A 16,135-nucleotide genomic window follows, 5' to 3' on the forward strand; every position below is an offset into this window, starting at 1 on the left:
ATGGTTAACACCTTCAGATAAACATGCTTAACTACCTAGTTTCCTTCCTGTAAAACCAATGGCCAGTGAGGCTCCATTCCACTGATACCATCAAATGAATATTCATGAGGATGTAAATCGCCTGAATGACTTATCCTTCTCTTCTGATGCATTCTGCATAAACATTGTTTTTGGACCAAATGACAGAGAAGATTTCATCTTTTTTATTGTATCTTTTATTAAAAAAGAAAATCAAGGTAAACAAAGAATTTCCAAAAACACTTCATGGTTCACAGGACAAATATAACGTATTGCTTTACTTATACATTCACAACATGAATTCAATCTTATGGAACAACAAAGAAACCAGAGTTTTTTTCATATCTTTGACTAGTCCTCAGTCACTTGGCCGGGGCACGAACCTGCGTACCTCGTTTCAAGTAAAAATGACTCCAGATGACCAAGTACTGTGATCTTTTACCGCATCTTTTAGGAAACTGAGATGTATGTTGCATCCAGCATCATTCCTGTTATATACATCAATCCCCTCCAATAAAGGTGCACAACAACCCACCAGAAAGGCAGTCCTTGCAACTCATTAGAAGATAAAAAAACCTTTTTGCATTTCTCATTCAAACACATATTAGGACAGCAACATGTTTAAGGCAGACAAAAATAATAATATGAAAGAAAATAAATGTTTACAAAGCTCCATGCAGGTTATTACCATCATCATGATATGACTTGAATGGTGTCATTTTTACTATTTAAGTCCTCTTTTGGTTGGTGTCTAAAAATAAAAATATATTTCTGTACAGCTCTATTAGTCCTTTAGGGTTAGTGTTAAAACACACACAGCGTCTGGTCTTCAGAGGCCAAAGAAAAATGTCTGTTAGTCCTGTGTGTTCCTCAGAGAACTGTGAGGTCGTGGCAGGACTTTGACTTCTGCCTAAAAGCCATCTTCTTGTTCTTGCGTGCAACCATGCGGCCCAGAAACCTCTTGGCCTTCTTGCCGATGCTCTCTCTGCGTCTGCAGTTGGCCATGCGTCTGGCGTTCTCCTCCTTGCTGTCTTTCCTCAAGCGGATCTGTCTGACGATGCCCTCGAAAAGGTCCTGCACATTGTGGTGAAGAGAGGCAGACGTCTCGATGAACTTGCAGTCGAATACCACTGCACAGGCGCTCCCCTCTGAGATAAAGAATATGGAGAAAGGAATATTAGTGTTTTGAATGTATGTACATTTAGAAAAACATAGAGGCTTAAGTAGATTTAGGTTGAATGTGAGAAATCCTATAGTGATCATATTTTAAAACTTTAGCTTTAGATAGCTGTAATATTTGAATGCATGCCTTTTTTTTAATAGTTTTAAGCTTTAAATTATAAATATTGCATTTTTCAAGTAAAGAAAATTATTTACCGATAGCTTCCCTGAGCTATAACACATAATCTTAACAAATCATGAATCTGTGACCCATTTAAGGTTCAAAATGTATTTATTTATTCTAACTTACCATCTACTGACACCTCTCTTGACCGCACCAGGTCGCTCTTGTTGCCCACGAGGATTATGGGAATGTTCTCTGACTGCCTTGCCCGGCGCAGCTGAATACGCAGCTCTGACGCCTTCTCAAAGCTTGCTTTGTCTGTCACTGAATACACGATGATGTAGGCGTCTCCCATCCTCATACACTGGTCCTTCAGCCACTGACTGTTATCCTTCAGGAAGGAAGCAGAGACAGAGTTTAGCCTCAAACATGGCTGATTTCATATTGCAATATCCATTAATCAATTTCAGTGGAGCAAACATTGCATAAATAATATATAACTCACCTGTTCCCAGATGTCATACAACACAATGGATGCATCTTCATCATCTACCACCATAGATCTGTCATACGTGTTTCCTGTGAAAGATAAGAGGAAAAATGGTGTTACACACTGACAGAGGAGCAGAGCACACACCGATTTTAACACACTTTTTCACTTTAAAGTGTACACATTGCTGCAGAAAGCTGATCATAGTTTGTGATCAAGCCGTTATTGGCCTTTTATATTTTCCATTCCTTAGTGCTATTAGATGCATTTCTGACAGCTGTACTACTGCGGGCAGGGCTGGTGCCTCGCTGTAGATGGAAATAGCAATAATCAATTCATGTACACTCTTGCCTGCAATTTGTTTATTCTAATGCACCAGCTTAACTTTATGTGTGTCCCTTATCAATTACAGAGTTTATAGGGCTTCATGGGGCTTTTATGTATTTTTTGTTATGGTGTTTATTTCTTGAGTGCTGTTGTTTCTTTCTAAAAATGATGAATAGCATATAATTGAATAAACCTTTGACCTCAAAGCAAAATTGGTAATATATTTGCATGTGAATTGTTCAGAATTATGGAGACTAAATTAATATTTCCACTTCTAATTAGTGTATTTATAGACAAAAGACTTCTGGATTATGTGTGTCAATGTGTGTGTGTGTGTATTGAGGTTGATGACTCATCCTCAGCATCATCACCATTTACCTGCTTCATCGCAGTCGTGACCAGCATCCTCAACTCCTCCAAAGACGCGCGCCAAGCTGGACTTGCCGACTCCGTGCTCCCCAAGGAGAACCACTTTGTAGATCTGGGACTCCGTCTCGCTGCCGGTGGAGATCACGGAGTCGGAGGAGTCCGACGCGTAGCTGCCTCGGTGCTGCTCGCTCGGGGAGTAGGACGTGCAGCGCAGGAGGTTGGACAGGTCGTCAGTCTGCCCCGTCTGTGGCATCGTGGCGTGCAGATCACGGTCGTCCACGGGCATGCTTCTCCTGTGTATGTTTGGTACATTCATTGGAAACGGCATGCTTCCTCTTCTTTTGTCCATGTTCCGCAATTTGTCACCCTTGTTCAAAGTCATTTTGCTTACGGAAGATCTGTGGACAGATGTGGCATGCGTAAATGTCTGCTCATGTGTTTATTAACATTTAAATATAACTCACGGACACACGTGTAAAAGTCTAGTTCGTGAAAAAGAATGCTTCAACGTCATTGTATTTTATGGTATAACATAACATAACTTAACCCATGAAATAATTAATTATATGTCTTTGTTTTCTGAATTCTCAACCTGACCTGACCACATGTCCAATACTACTCCCCCCAAAAATGCATAATAAGACTAAAGCTTAACATTTGTCACCATATTAAAGACACTTACCCGGTGCAGGGAATAAAATCCAGCGAAGCCGATCAAATAATCCCTGGTTTCAAGAGTTGTTGTAGCCGAAAAAGCGGTTTTGTTTGAGTCTGATCAGAGTCGGTGCTCAGGATATTTATATAGGACTGGGAGTGACGTAGGCAGGGATTCGCCCCAGAAAATCACGTCTCCTCTTATTATAGTGGTGCGTAATGGCACCATCATACAGAGGAGGGGTGTATGACTGTAGAAGAGTAGCTGAGGAATCTCCCTTCCGCAGCGCCAAATGGAGAGCCTCTGCGGGGGCGGCCAGAAATGATTCCTTGAAGAGGGGAAGCCCACTTAAAGCTTGAGTGATATAAATATTTGATGTTCATTTATGAGATACATTTAGAGACAGTGAAAGGATATCCATCCACATGATGCAATATTTTACTGTGTAAAAGTGCTTGATGCAGAGACAAGGGGAACGCTTTTATGAAATTATAATGGCTTGTCTTGTTGAAAATTGATCAGAGCTCCATGGTCGCTGCAAGGTTGAGGTCAATACAATCATAGCACATATTGGAAATATTGTTATTATACGAAGGAGTTGCATACATTATAAAGGTATATCACGTGGAAAATGTGGTGTTATTTCCATAGTCTGCTCTTGACTAACAAAACACTTGAATTTATCATTGCATATGCAGACAAAGGAATACTTACACAATGAAACAGACGTTGGCATGCATTTATCAATCAGTATATCTTTCCATCCACCTTGCTGTTTGAAAAAAATTAAAAGGCTGCACACACAACCATCATTTCTTGCACTTTCCGAATTCTTCACAGCTGAAGGGTCTGACCTACAATAATGTATGTTTTACTGATCCATGCCTTAGTTGAATAATGCAAAACGATTTAATTGAAAATATCAAGGCTGTTTGATACATCAATAGGAACAGATCTATATGTCCAAAATGGGGTTCAAATACATTCAGATCAGATTTCTCTATTGAGCCATTGCATGTGTTATTTATGTTTAATCGTGCATCTGACATCCTTTTTTATATATATTTTCTCGCACACAATGAATGTCATTTTCCAGTTGAGGTCTCAGACTCTGCATGGTGTGTTGGTGCCCTCTTGTGGCTTCAGTTCTCACATTACAGTTGAACCTTTTAAACTCATTGCGTTGGTGTGTGTCCAATATCATCATGTCTTTTCTCCCTTGTCCCTTTGTAGGAAACGTGAATAGATAAACAATACAAACTATAAACAGTTGTGCTATATGTTTTAGTTGTATTGATGTTTGCATTTTTTATCTGTTTATCACAGTTTATATATAGCTTGTATTATATGTGAATGTGATGGCTTATGCATGTAACAGCTGCATGCTGCACATTCAGCTGCAGTAATTAGGACTGCTTCAACTGCTATAAATTATTCTTTAAAGGAAATGATGTCATAACAAATGGCCATTGGAATTACCATTAATTTAAGTGAATATACATTATAGCCGGACTAATTTATCATACCTCAAGAAAAGCATTTTGGTTATGGAAGCTCTAATTTCCAGTCATATATAATTGCATTTGACTATATTATGGATGTAAGTATCGTAAATAAAGTATACAATTATGTTCAAATGATCTCTAGAGGGTAGTTAATAGCAAGTAGCTTTTTGTGTAGATCTGCAGCTATACATTGTCTTTGCAGGCAGTGCCAAACATATTCAGCATTAGTATGTGTGCACCAGATCCTGGTTAATTCGATCGAAAAGGCATTTAAACATGCTGTACTATGGTGGGTATTGTCCTTTTGTTCTTATACTAAGAAATCCTAGCAAGACCTTTCCAAATGTGTCATAGATCCTACATTATTTATATTATTATGGAAAAATGGATAGCTGAAGGATGTTGAGCAATGAGTGAAACTACTTTCTTATTTGAATAACAAAAATGGGATATCGAGACAATTCATATCTATATATCTTATACTATTTATTGAGACCTCTTTGTTTAGTATTCCCTGTATACTAAATCTGTATTATGTTCTTTTGTTTGATTCAAAATAAAAGAACAAGACACAAAATGGAAGCCGACTAATTGTTCCTCTTACAAGATAAAATATTGTATGGGATATTAAGGACAATCTTTTCAGTACTTCAAGTTTGGACATGCAATGTCGCTTAGATAAAGAAAAAAGAAAAGCATTGGATTTTTTCAATACTTCTCATATCATGTATCCTCTTTGTCTAGTGTAGTGATACAATTGTACATTGATTTGGAGTCATTATGTCACATTATATGTAATCAATTGAAAAAAGAATCCAATAGTTTAATTATTTATAAAGATGTTCATATAAGTAGAAGCACTAAACTCCAATTAAATATGTGATACTCGTCCAGTGTAGTTTTACAATGCTGCATTGGTTTGTAGTCTTTGGGTCACATGACTTGGAAGCGAGTGAAAATAATGGCGATTTTGAAATTAAAAAGAAATAGCAGCAATTGATAACAATATTCGCATAAAATAGATGAAGGCATTCAATCAAATAGAAAGAGGCGTGTCTTATCCGTCCAGTGTAGTCATTATATCAAAGCGATTGAAAAAGTTCCAACAGATTATTTTAATAAAAAAGAAATATAAACATAAGTTAATTTCAGGTAATTGTCGTGATCGCACTAAATTAAACATCTTCAATGGCAAAACAAATAAAAACGTCAGGAAACCGGATGTCAACCCCTTGACGTGATATTGCGCATGCGCACGTCTCTCGTGTGTTCGACCTCTACTACAGACCGGTAAGAGATAACCTCCTCAGTCACTAGCTGTGTGAGTTTAACATTTAATCGTGTCGCTTCTTTGTAACTCTGTGTTTCTTTTCGCTATATTAACAACAGCAATGCTTAGCTCCTAGGATTTAACAACTAGCTTGTTTTTCAGCGACATTGTTCGGTTTTGCAGCTAATCCTGACCTTACTTGTATGTGTCCACGTAACTTCGCACACTGTGTACTTTCTCATTTAGACAACTAGTTACACAGTTAACCAAGTCAAACTGTTCATTGTTGTTATTCAATGCATTTCTTTGTTTTGCGTATTGTTTTCTACAGACTTCTGACCCTGAATCAACGCCAGCTCCTTAGCTTGACCTGACCACTGCTCATCATAATGTATGCCTGTGCTAAATTCGTCTCCACGCCCTCTCTGGTGAGTGAGTCTGTTTCAATGGATTGTGATTTCATGACAGATTGCAACAAAAGCTGCAAATCTGTGTTCATGCCTTCATGCCAGAGCAAACCAGCTGCATTCAAGTCGCTAACGCTAGCACTCAGCCATGTAGCCGTCTTTGACCCATGCTAAAGTCAGCTAGTGCTCACACCTGCAAGGACGTCCTTGTTTTGAACATAATGAAGCCTTAGCATAGCCATTGCATCCCCTTCCTATCTACATCTATCATCTACATTCAAACATATGATGCAGTTAATTGAGAAGCAGCCATATTTAAAGTGAAATCTGAGCTGTATGAGCAGAATGAATCCAAAGCCACAATATAATGGATCACTGTTGTCTAGGCAGGGTTGCATTTATAATTGATCATATTTAGTTGTGGAAAGCAATTTGGTAATTTACAAGTAAATGTTGATGTACTACTATTTAACTTGAGTATTTAGAAAAAAATACATTTACATTTCAAGTTATTTTTCCTTTTTTTTTATTATTAGGTTTTTACTTATAATGTGTTATGGTATTATCCAATTCTGATTTTCAGTTTACAATACAACCAACCATTGTTGCAGATTAAAGTACTAAAAGAAAGGTGTTACATAATTTCCACCTTTTCATTTAAAGTACTGCTTACATATTAATTAATACATCAAAAATCATGATCGTAAAACACTAACAACAACCACTCTGCATTATGAGAGTGCAGAGTGGTTCAAATGTTCACATGTGCTTAAGTTAACATTTGAATGCAGGACTTTTCATTGTAATGCTGTTCTATTATATTGTATTATATATAATTTTAAGTAATTATTTTAATACTTCTTCCTCATACAACCACATTTTTTACTAGCCAAATGTCTCTGTTGGGATGAGCCCACATGCTTTTAATTCTGACCTCAGAAGTTTAGATGTATTCTTAGCACAACACAATAATTATACAGAAATGTATCAGCATGACATTTTTGTGCAGTATATTATCAGAGCTTGATTTTCTCAACTACATGTGCCTGTCTCTTGTTTCTTGGTACAGGTCCGTGCTGGATCTCGGGCACTGTACAGACCACTCTCTGCAGCGCTAGGCATAGATGCCAGGAAAGCAGAGGTAAGCAGCTATCAGTACTGTGCATTATAACTGATTTATTGACCTTGAGTGTTCACAGAGGAAGGGCACTTAAGACACAAGTCTGTAATTTATAATGACATTGTTAAACATTGCTACTCAACAAAACTATCTCATGCAGATATCATTTAATGTCTCCCAACAAGTACAACAACAGACTGGTAAGGTGATAGGATTATAACTTAATGTAGCAAGCCTAGTTTCCCATTGAGTACGACCATTGGATAATGTTGTTATCAGCAAAAGCAGTAAAGACACCTGCATCAAAAATAAACTTAAGCTGGCTAGCCTCTGTAGCTACAATTATGTTTGCAACATTTCCCTTGCATCTCTAGAGCTGTACTAATGTTCATTAGTCATTAGTTCATTAGTTAGTTCATTTTCATTTGATATAAAACCTTAATCAATTCCATAGTTCATTAAAGACAGGGTCAAAATTCGGCTGTAGAAATTAGGAGATCTTATAAAAACTGATCTGTTTTAGTACACGTCTTTTACATATAAGCATACAATGTTTAGTGCTGATTTGTGATCCTGTACTATTTTGTTGTGTACTAACCTGACTTATTTTTGCATATCAGACTGCGTCCCTCCTGGCCCCTCAGAGCAGCGTAGCCTCCCAGCAGCAGATGGCAGTGCGGGCGTTCCAGACCAGCGCTGTGAGCCGTGACATCGACACTGCTGCAAAGTTCATTGGAGCAGGAGCTGCCACTGTGGGCGTAGCTGGATCTGGAGCTGGAATTGGAACAGTGTTCGGTAGTCTTATTATCGGATACGCCAGGTAAATCAAATAATCTGTCATTTTAAAACTTCTCCAACAAGAGGCGAAAGTCTCATTTGTCATAAAAAACACTTTCTGTGTAAAACATTCTTCAACATTGTCAAGGGGTTAATAATATAATTATTTGGTCACATAAGTCCTTGGGCTGTCTGCTGAATGAATGGCAGTTGTATTTATAACACTTTTTACCTCCAACTTCTGACAGCTGCCTCTTTTTCTCCACAGGAACCCCTCTCTGAAGCAGCAGCTGTTCTCTTACGCCATCTTGGGCTTCGCTCTGTCTGAAGCTATGGGTCTCTTCTGTCTGATGGTTGCATTCCTTATTCTGTTTGCAATGTAAAGCAGTTAAGCATTTACTGCAAAGGGATGGATACATCATAATGTTAATAACAATTAGCAGCTTGAGTTGCCCTTGAACGGTACGATAATGTCAGCTTATCGCGTTGCCTATTCTTGTTCATTGGTGCTTCTTAAGGTTGTGAACTCACTGATGTAAGAAACTCTGGCAAAGCAAAATCATTGTAAATGATGGGTTTTGCCATGATATTGTATATTTAATAAAAAATGTTTGTGTTAAACATTCAACCAACACCTGAAGTAACATTTGTAATTCATAATTTGTGTTTGTGAATTTGTAAATGGTAGTGTGTATGTTTTTAAGGTTCTTGTTTTCCAAGTGGCTCTGTTTTTCTCCTAATATAATATAAAGGAGAGGCTCACAGTTACACAAACTCTCTAAAATAATTCAAACCTTAAGTTTTGCAGCTGTGATGCAGCATTTCCCTCCAGTCCTGGTAAATTTAGCCTACTACATGGGTCAAGTTTTAGGATCACCTCTGGTTTGTCTTTGTTACCCTGAAGTAGAACAAACATGATTATCAAAAATATAGTTAACCTTAATATTAACAAGCCCTTACTGTGACCATAGACTTACTCAATTGCTGTCACCTGTTATCCAGCACTGGGTTCAGGTTGCCAGTATTGTCTGCTATGTCCAGAATAATTATAAAGTGTTTGCCAGAGACTTAGCAATTGTTTGAATCCAGTATTTCCAGCATGACAAACCTAAATCATGTCTAGAGAAGAGCAGACGTTAGGCCTATGGGAAACATTCAAATCAGACGTTGGTTTCCCGGTCAAACATTTTGAACATCCTGTGCAGGGGGAGCACACGTGTATTTGAAATATTTCTAGCACAAACAGCTTCATTGCTTATGTTTTAAGCGATCACCTGTTAAAGTGAATGAATGTAAGTACTCTCTAATCATACTCAGAGGTGGGAGAAGCACTCCGATCTTGTACTTAAAGGGGACCTATCATGCAAAATGCACTTTTGTACGTCTTTTATACATGAATATGTGTCCCCGGTGTTCCAGGGAACTCACCAAGTGTCAGAATACACAACCCTCTCTATTTTCCTCCATACCCAAATCTCTAAAAAAGGGGCTGCAACGGATCTGATAAAAACTGATCCAGATTTGAACACTGTCCTGACGTCAGGACAGTGGCGCTACGGCTATTGGGCCAACTCCACCAATCAGGAGGAGACAGCCACGGCCATTGCCGTTCGAAAGCGCTGAATCTGCCCTTGCAGAGCATAGCTAAAAAATAGTGCAAATTGAGCGAAATGAGGCATGGCTAAAATGCATGATCTGTTTGGTATTTTGAAAATAGAAACATATAAATATACCTTATATAGGTATGGCCCTACAATATATCATTTAAATATACCATGATAGGTCCACTTTAAGTCAAATTAGAGGTACCAGTGCAGTGTGGAGGAATACTCCGTTACAAGTAAAAGTCCTACATTTAATATGTTACTCAAGTAAAATAAAAAAGTATTGGCATCGAAACATACTTAAAGTACCAACAGCAACGGTACCCATTATGCATATTGCCCCAGTTCAGAATAATACATATGTTTTGATCATAATTATTGATGCATTAAAGTGTTATCAAAGTTGATAAAGGTGCAGTCATTTTAATACGTTGAATTACTTGTATGCTGCCTGCAGGGTAGCTTGTGAATGTTACCCCCTGTAATCTTACTGTTAAAGGTGGGGTACAGTAGGTATTTGAGAAACCGGCTCGAGATCGCTAGAATTTGAAAATACACAACCGGAGAAAATCTGCCACTTCCTCACAGAGCCCCTCCTCCAACACACACGAACGCGCACATGACCAATGAGGGCACGAGATAAGTTTGTGCACAGATGGAAGACTGACAGGCAGGTAGGCCATCCAGTTATTTTAGCCGGGCCGGCTAAAATGATTGGTCGTACTTTTTACAGTATTACGGCTTCCACAGATGACGTTTTTTTATGGATTTTTTGTCAAAGCACTTAAGATATTCATTGCTATCCGGATGTTAAGAGCATTCCATGGAATATAACAAAAAGTGTATCTCGAGCCGGTTTCTCAAACTTACCTACCCCACCTTTAAGTGTTGATTATATTTCGCATTATTAAATAATAAATCAACATGTGCAAAGTAAGTAAATATATTAAATAAATGTAGTGGAGTAAAAGTACACGTTTTAGCTCTGAATTGTAGTGTGGTAGAAGTACAATTTAGCAAAAATCCTCATTAAAGTACAAGTCTCTCAAAATTGTACTTAAAAAAAAAGCGAGAAGAGAAAAATCAGTAGTCTGCAAGGCGGAACTAAAGACAGAGTCAGAGTTGAGGGAGGACATATTTGAGCAACGCACGATGTTTGAGTTTATGAAAGAAAGTCAAGTTATAATGAATATATTTCGACATGTCAGTTAGAAATTAAAACAATTAACCGAATGTATAATTATATGCTCTCAAGACATTGTTTTTTACTGACAATATGCCTGAAACCTCGGAGGATAGCGCCGACAGCTGTGTGCTGTTACACAGGTCCTGACGCTGATCCACAGCTCAGAGAGCGAAGAGGAGCAAACAAAAACCAGGTGAACAAACACAAAAAGATGCTATGCTTTTGGATGGATAGCTCGGGCAACATTACTCGAAAAATATATTGTCTTCTTGAGTGTCTTAGATTTTCCGCCACCTGTCACAGCCCACTGTGTTTAAATAACACATTTGACATCTAAGCTACTTTACACATGCTCCATTTTTACTCTGTCAGCTTAGCTAAAGTTTTGGTTTGAATTGTACCTTGATAAAACCCCTGTAGTTCATGAGAGTTTGGTGGTCAAATGTGTTTCATAAGGGGGGAGGCAATTTATTTATTTGCCCATTAGATGGAGTAGTACGAGAAGTTCAAAATATATTCGCTGTGTTTGTATTGTATTTATTTTGGATTTGCAGCTTATTGTTATTATTTTCTTAAATGTGTCTATTTGCAATCTTATAGCCGGCCTTGACCCTCCTTTTGGCCCTAAACAAACTTATGCTAAGGGCCCACCTCCCTGACCTGACCCGTGACCCCTGTATATCATTTGCTATTGCCACACAGTTACACTTGACACCCCAACACTGTACAGTGTTTACGCTTCACAGCTTTTACCCTTTAATATCCACCAGGGGTAGCTAGTGTAAAACAACGGCTGTTATTTTTCCATTTACATAAATAGGAGATTTCACTGAGATAGTATCCAGATGAAACTAACCTAAGCGCTCAGTGCTTAGATGCTTTCTTATTTCATGCCTCTGTCGGATTCATTTATTCACCACAGTGTCTTTGTAACAGGTTACAAAAAGGCGCAGAAAAGAGAGACCTTCATGCCAGCCAGTCCTGGACAACTTTGACCAGCAGTACAGTCAGGAACTCGGAGACCTGTGGCCATCTGCAAGGTAAATGTTCTCCTAAAATATATTACAGCATGTACATGGACCACACTAGTACCCTTCCTTAATCTGGATTGCTTGTTTCCTACAGAGCAGTGCTCCTGGACCCTTACTCTTGGCAGTATGGCGTCATGCTGAACCGCTTCAGCGCTGTGACGGGCATCACACAGATCCTCCAGTCTCAGGGCTTTTCTACATTGCTGCCTCAGAACAGTGTCTCCCCGCTCCTTTGTAATGACTTCTCAACAATCTCCAATTCTAAACACCAAGCAGGAAAAGACTCTCCATTTCCACCTGACTACATTTCAAAGTTCCCTCCTAATGACTTTCCTCTCCAACCTGAAAGCAGCTCTCATGTGCTCCCTCAAGACCTTAAATCAGAGCCTTCACTGAGTTTACCCCGTTCTACATTACAGTGTTACATCCACCCGTATCCACTGCGCTTCCCCTCTCAGGCTCACAGGCCCGGCCAGCTGAAGCAGTACTACCTCCTGAATGCTGCCTCCCTGCTGCCAGTGCTGGCTCTGAACGTCACAGATGGGGAGAAGGTTTTGGATCTCTGCTCGGCACCTGGGGGCAAAGCCTTAGCCATAATGCAGTGTGCCACCCCAGGTAAAACAAGTACTTTTTCAGACATGCAAGTAGTACAAAATAGTTGATTTGGTTCACTTTAACCCACAAGGCAGTAGAAGACAAATAAAGCTTATATAATTTAAACACTGCTGAGTTTTATGCATAGTTATAACAGTTTTATTAAATATTGGTATCTATAATGCTTTTATTCATGAACTATCAGTTAATGAATATGATTAATTATACTTAATTAAGATTGAAATTACAATAAATCATGAGTTACTGTGTTGGTAATATTGACATGAATATAAGATCGAGGTGTTTTGCAACAAGAGCTTTTCATGAAAAACATCATGTTGAAATCAGTTTAGTTCAATTTTTACCCTCACTGCAGTAGAAGAAAAAATAAAGCTTATATAATTTGACTTCATATCAAATGATCTATGTCTATGCATAAAGTTATAACCGTGTTGTATTAAGATATTAATTATTGGTATCTATAATGCTTTTAATAACACCTAATTCGATTGAAATGACAATAAATCATGAGTTACTGTGTTATTGACATAAATATAACATCGAGGTGTTTTTGTAACAAGAGCTTTTCACAAAAAACATCATGTTGAAATCAGTGTAGTTTTATTCTTAAATATAAAGTTATAATGTACTTTGCATGTAGTCTCTGCAGTTAAATCATATTTTTTTCAGCTGTGAACAGCATTTACTGCATTGAACACTAGTAACAGTTAATGCGGCCCTGTTTTGTGTTCCAGCACTGCTCTGCTGTAATGAACCGGACCCCCACAGACGGGACTGGCTTTCCAAAACCCTCGAGTCGTTCCTGCCTCCGTCACTAACCAGCAGAGTGACTGTATCCGCACAGGACGGATGCTCTTTTGGGCAAAGTGAAACAGGAGAGTATGACAAGGTGAGGGGGAGTCATGGTTATTTCAGCGTGTGACTACATTTGGCTTCGGTGTTCTTCAAATTGAGTTTTTTCAAGGCCATGGTTAGAAATGAATGAAAACAGCAAGCCTTTGAACTGAAGGTAATAAGCCCAGCGGAAGAGACGAAAACCATTTATTCAAAACAGGAGCCAAGAAAAGGCAGACAAAATGGTCGGGAGCTTTCAAAGCACTCATTGTGACTGATAATGGGCCAAAATATTGAAAACAGAAAAGCACAGACTGAAAGGTAGTGTAGGAAACGGTGTGAACAAAGGCTGAAAGGATTTAGAGTACAAACAGGCTGTACAGATTCAGGCTGTTTGTGGCAGAGAGGATAGATCTGTGGGGAGATTCTCAAGTTTTAGGTTTAGAGTTTGTGTTTGGGGAAAAAGAGCATGTTATTTTACAGACCTCCAGCATTTGTATTTATGTCTGCTTTTACCCTTATTAACTAATTACATGTTCTTACTCCTTCCCTCTCACTTTTCTTCTTTGATCCTTTCGTCTCATGCTGCACTGAAACTCTTGAACTCTCAGACTCTGAACTACTCACATTTCGTGCTCTCTGTGTTGCAGGTTTTAGTGGATGCTCCATGTTCTAATGACAGGAGCTGGTTGTATTCCAGCAGCAGCCAGCAGGGGGAACAGAGACTGAAGGAAAGAGCCAGGCTGCCTGCTCTCCAGGCTCAACTGCTGAGGTGAGTCCAATACCGAATATAAGAGATATCTGAAATGTGTTAACCTTGTTGTTCTGTCCTAACTTCCTACATGTCATTACTCAGGCAATGTGATTTAACCGTTTGTCTGAAAATGATAAAAGCACTTTAGTAATATGTGGTGTTGCTGTTGTTAGTAGGGTATTTCAGTTATCTGTTAATTTATATAATGATGGCTGTATGGCACCGTATGATTACCCAAAAGGACTAATATAATATAGTTGGCTCTGACAATTCGATTGCAGCTTTGTATAATTGTGTGAAATTATAACCAAGCATAAAATGGTACAGAACTGTAGGTAATGTTTTTGTTCCACACATCCTTATTCCTTTGCAATACCTTTTGTCTACCTTACCCACAATGCAATTCAACAGTTTATTCATAAATCTGTATGTTATGCAAGTTGTGGTTAATGTAGCCTCGAGCAGCAAGCCTTTAGCTGAGCTGAGCTGAGCAGCTACAGACGTCTCAATTCTTACTAACTCCACACAACCATTTTTTTTCTTTCATTTTCCACCTTGCCGTCCTCACACCCATCACTTGAGGCAATTCATCAGACTTCTCACAGCTCCCTCTCGAGCCACAAAAGGCTTTAGACAACTTTGTTCACATATGCAGTGGTACTCCCTAAGACCTGCAAACCGACTTTGATGTGTGAAATCGGTAGAGTTCCTCTTTTGAAGCCCCTTCTCATGAAGTGCAATGTTTGTCTACTCTGTGCAGGTCTGCGCTGACAGCGCTGCGTCCGGGGGGGGTTGTGGTCTATTCCACCTGCACTCTGTCCAGCTCTGAGAACTATGCTGTGGTCGACTCAGTGCTGAATGACTGTCCTGAGGCTGAACCTGAAGACCTGTGGGAGGAGATCGCTGTTCCTTTATCAAAATACTTTACATTTAGTCATGCTCACCCTGATCTTGACACACCTCAGAAGCCGTCCCTGCGGCCACTGAATGGCTCCTCGTCCTCTAATCCCCGCAGACTCGGCATTTTAGTGGTTCCTCAGCCCGGCAGGACCTGGGGACCCATGTTTTTATCTCGGATTAGAAGAAGGAAATAAAGTAGGTTGTGGAACGAATTTCCAAACATACACATTTCCTCTGTACACCTTTTGTTAACTCTAGGTTTTTAAATGCAAAGTACCTCATGAAACCCTCCACTAGGTCACACACGCTGACAAACGTACCCTTTCACATTTCATATATCAACATTTGGTTTACAACTCCTTCTTCCCCTTAAAGCCAAACTATTTGTTCCTTTTGGCTACCCACACCCTTTTTATTTATTATTTGTTATTGTTATGATTTATTGTTTATCGGAACCACTGACACTGCACATGTACGATTAAATTATATTGTCTGAACATATTGTTAATTGCTTTACATCAATAACTGCGTCCACATTGTATAATGAAATCGATAATACTGTAAGACTGCAATAATTTACAATGTAATATTAAAAATTAATTCTCAGCGTATTGTGTTTGGAGAAAGTGTGTGGTATCGGTTGTGTTTTCTTAGTACTCTTTGACTGCACTTAGAGAAGGATCACCACAGAATCTCACATTCAGAGTTTCCAGCCTTAAAGGTAGGGTAGGTAAGAATGGAGAAACCAGCTTTGAAAGTACACAACCGAAAAAAATCTGCCCCCTCCTTCTGACTTCCTTACAGAGCCCCTCCTCCAACACACACGAACGCGCACATGACCAATGAGGGCACGAGATAAGTTTGTGCACGAGATGGAAGGCTGACAGGCAGGTAGGCCATCCAGTTATCTGCCACGGGCCGAGGCAGATAATTGGACTTGCTTTTTACAGCGCCACGGCTTCCACAGATGAAATATTTGTATATATTT

General features: G+C 39.0%; 3 protein-coding genes across 7 annotated transcripts; 2 read left to right on the top strand and 1 right to left on the bottom strand.

The window, feature by feature from the left end:
- Window positions 1-213: 213 nt before the first annotated feature.
- Window positions 214-3,276, bottom strand: rrad (Ras-related associated with diabetes). 3 transcript variants are annotated; one of them, XM_034116700.1, is made up of 5 exons: window positions 3,172-3,276; window positions 2,499-2,887; window positions 1,809-1,882; window positions 1,490-1,694; window positions 889-1,166 (listed from the first exon to the last, which is right to left on the bottom strand). In XM_034116700.1, the coding sequence occupies exons 2-5, from the start codon at window positions 2,869-2,871 to the stop codon at window positions 889-891; spliced, it is 930 nt and encodes a 309-aa protein (XP_033972591.1). In that variant the 5' UTR covers window positions 2,872-2,887; window positions 3,172-3,276. The 3 variants fall into 3 exon arrangements, with proteins under 3 accessions (XP_033972592.1, XP_033972591.1, XP_033972593.1); XM_034116702.1 differs by having other exon boundaries at window positions 2,499-2,782; window positions 3,172-3,269; XM_034116701.1 differs by lacking the exon at window positions 3,172-3,276 and having other exon boundaries at window positions 214-1,166; window positions 2,499-2,871.
- A 2,603-nt stretch (window positions 3,277-5,879) lies between these two features.
- Window positions 5,880-8,863, top strand: LOC117471589 (ATP synthase F(0) complex subunit C3, mitochondrial-like). Of its 3 annotated transcripts, none has more exons than XM_034116704.1 (5): window positions 5,880-5,939; window positions 6,251-6,347; window positions 7,396-7,467; window positions 8,067-8,266; window positions 8,492-8,863. In XM_034116704.1, the coding sequence occupies exons 2-5, from the start codon at window positions 6,309-6,311 to the stop codon at window positions 8,604-8,606; spliced, it is 426 nt and encodes a 141-aa protein (XP_033972595.1). In that variant the 5' UTR covers window positions 5,880-5,939; window positions 6,251-6,308; the 3' UTR covers window positions 8,607-8,863. The 3 variants fall into 3 exon arrangements, with proteins under 3 accessions (XP_033972595.1, XP_033972594.1, XP_033972596.1); XM_034116703.1 differs by having other exon boundaries at window positions 5,892-5,970; XM_034116705.1 differs by lacking the exon at window positions 5,880-5,939 and adding an exon at window positions 6,003-6,120.
- Window positions 8,864-10,969: 2,106 nt separating this feature from the next.
- nsun3 (NOP2/Sun RNA methyltransferase 3) lies at window positions 10,970-15,741 on the top strand. Its single transcript, XM_034116706.1, has 6 exons — window positions 10,970-11,206; window positions 11,950-12,053; window positions 12,139-12,659; window positions 13,394-13,548; window positions 14,144-14,265; window positions 15,008-15,741. Exons 1-6 carry the CDS (start codon window positions 11,060-11,062, stop codon window positions 15,339-15,341), a joined length of 1,383 nt encoding a protein of 460 aa, XP_033972597.1. The 5' UTR covers window positions 10,970-11,059; the 3' UTR covers window positions 15,342-15,741.
- Window positions 15,742-16,135: the final 394 nt, after the last annotated feature.

The sequence above is a fragment of the Trematomus bernacchii genome, unplaced genomic scaffold (genome assembly GCF_902827165.1).
Source record: "Trematomus bernacchii unplaced genomic scaffold, fTreBer1.1, whole genome shotgun sequence".
Classification (NCBI taxonomy): Eukaryota; Metazoa; Chordata; class Actinopteri; order Perciformes; family Nototheniidae; genus Trematomus; species Trematomus bernacchii.

Excerpts from the sequence above, each read along its gene's own strand:
- rrad (XM_034116701.1), bottom strand. The coding sequence starts at position 2,871 with ATGACTTTGAACAAGGGTGACAAATTGCGGAACATGGACAAAAGAAGA. Across the intron at positions 1,695-1,808 it reads TGTATGACATCTGGGAACAG|GATAACAGTCAGTGGCTGAA; the intron begins GTGAGTTATATA and ends TCCTTCCTGAAG. Across the intron at positions 1,167-1,489 it reads AAGAGAGGTGTCAGTAGATG|AGGGGAGCGCCTGTGCAGTG; the intron begins GTAAGTTAGAAT and ends TCTTTATCTCAG.
- LOC117471589 (XM_034116704.1), top strand. The coding sequence starts at position 6,309 with ATGTATGCCTGTGCTAAATTCGTCTCCACGCCCTCTCTG. Across the intron at positions 6,348-7,395 it reads TCGTCTCCACGCCCTCTCTG|GTCCGTGCTGGATCTCGGGC; the intron begins GTGAGTGAGTCT and ends TTCTTGGTACAG. Across the intron at positions 7,468-8,066 it reads TAGATGCCAGGAAAGCAGAG|ACTGCGTCCCTCCTGGCCCC; the intron begins GTAAGCAGCTAT and ends TTTGCATATCAG.
- nsun3 (XM_034116706.1), top strand. The coding sequence starts at position 11,060 with ATGTATAATTATATGCTCTCAAGACATTGTTTTTTACTGACAATATGC. Across the intron at positions 12,054-12,138 it reads GACCTGTGGCCATCTGCAAG|AGCAGTGCTCCTGGACCCTT; the intron begins GTAAATGTTCTC and ends TGTTTCCTACAG. Across the intron at positions 13,549-14,143 it reads AAACAGGAGAGTATGACAAG|GTTTTAGTGGATGCTCCATG; the intron begins GTGAGGGGGAGT and ends TCTGTGTTGCAG.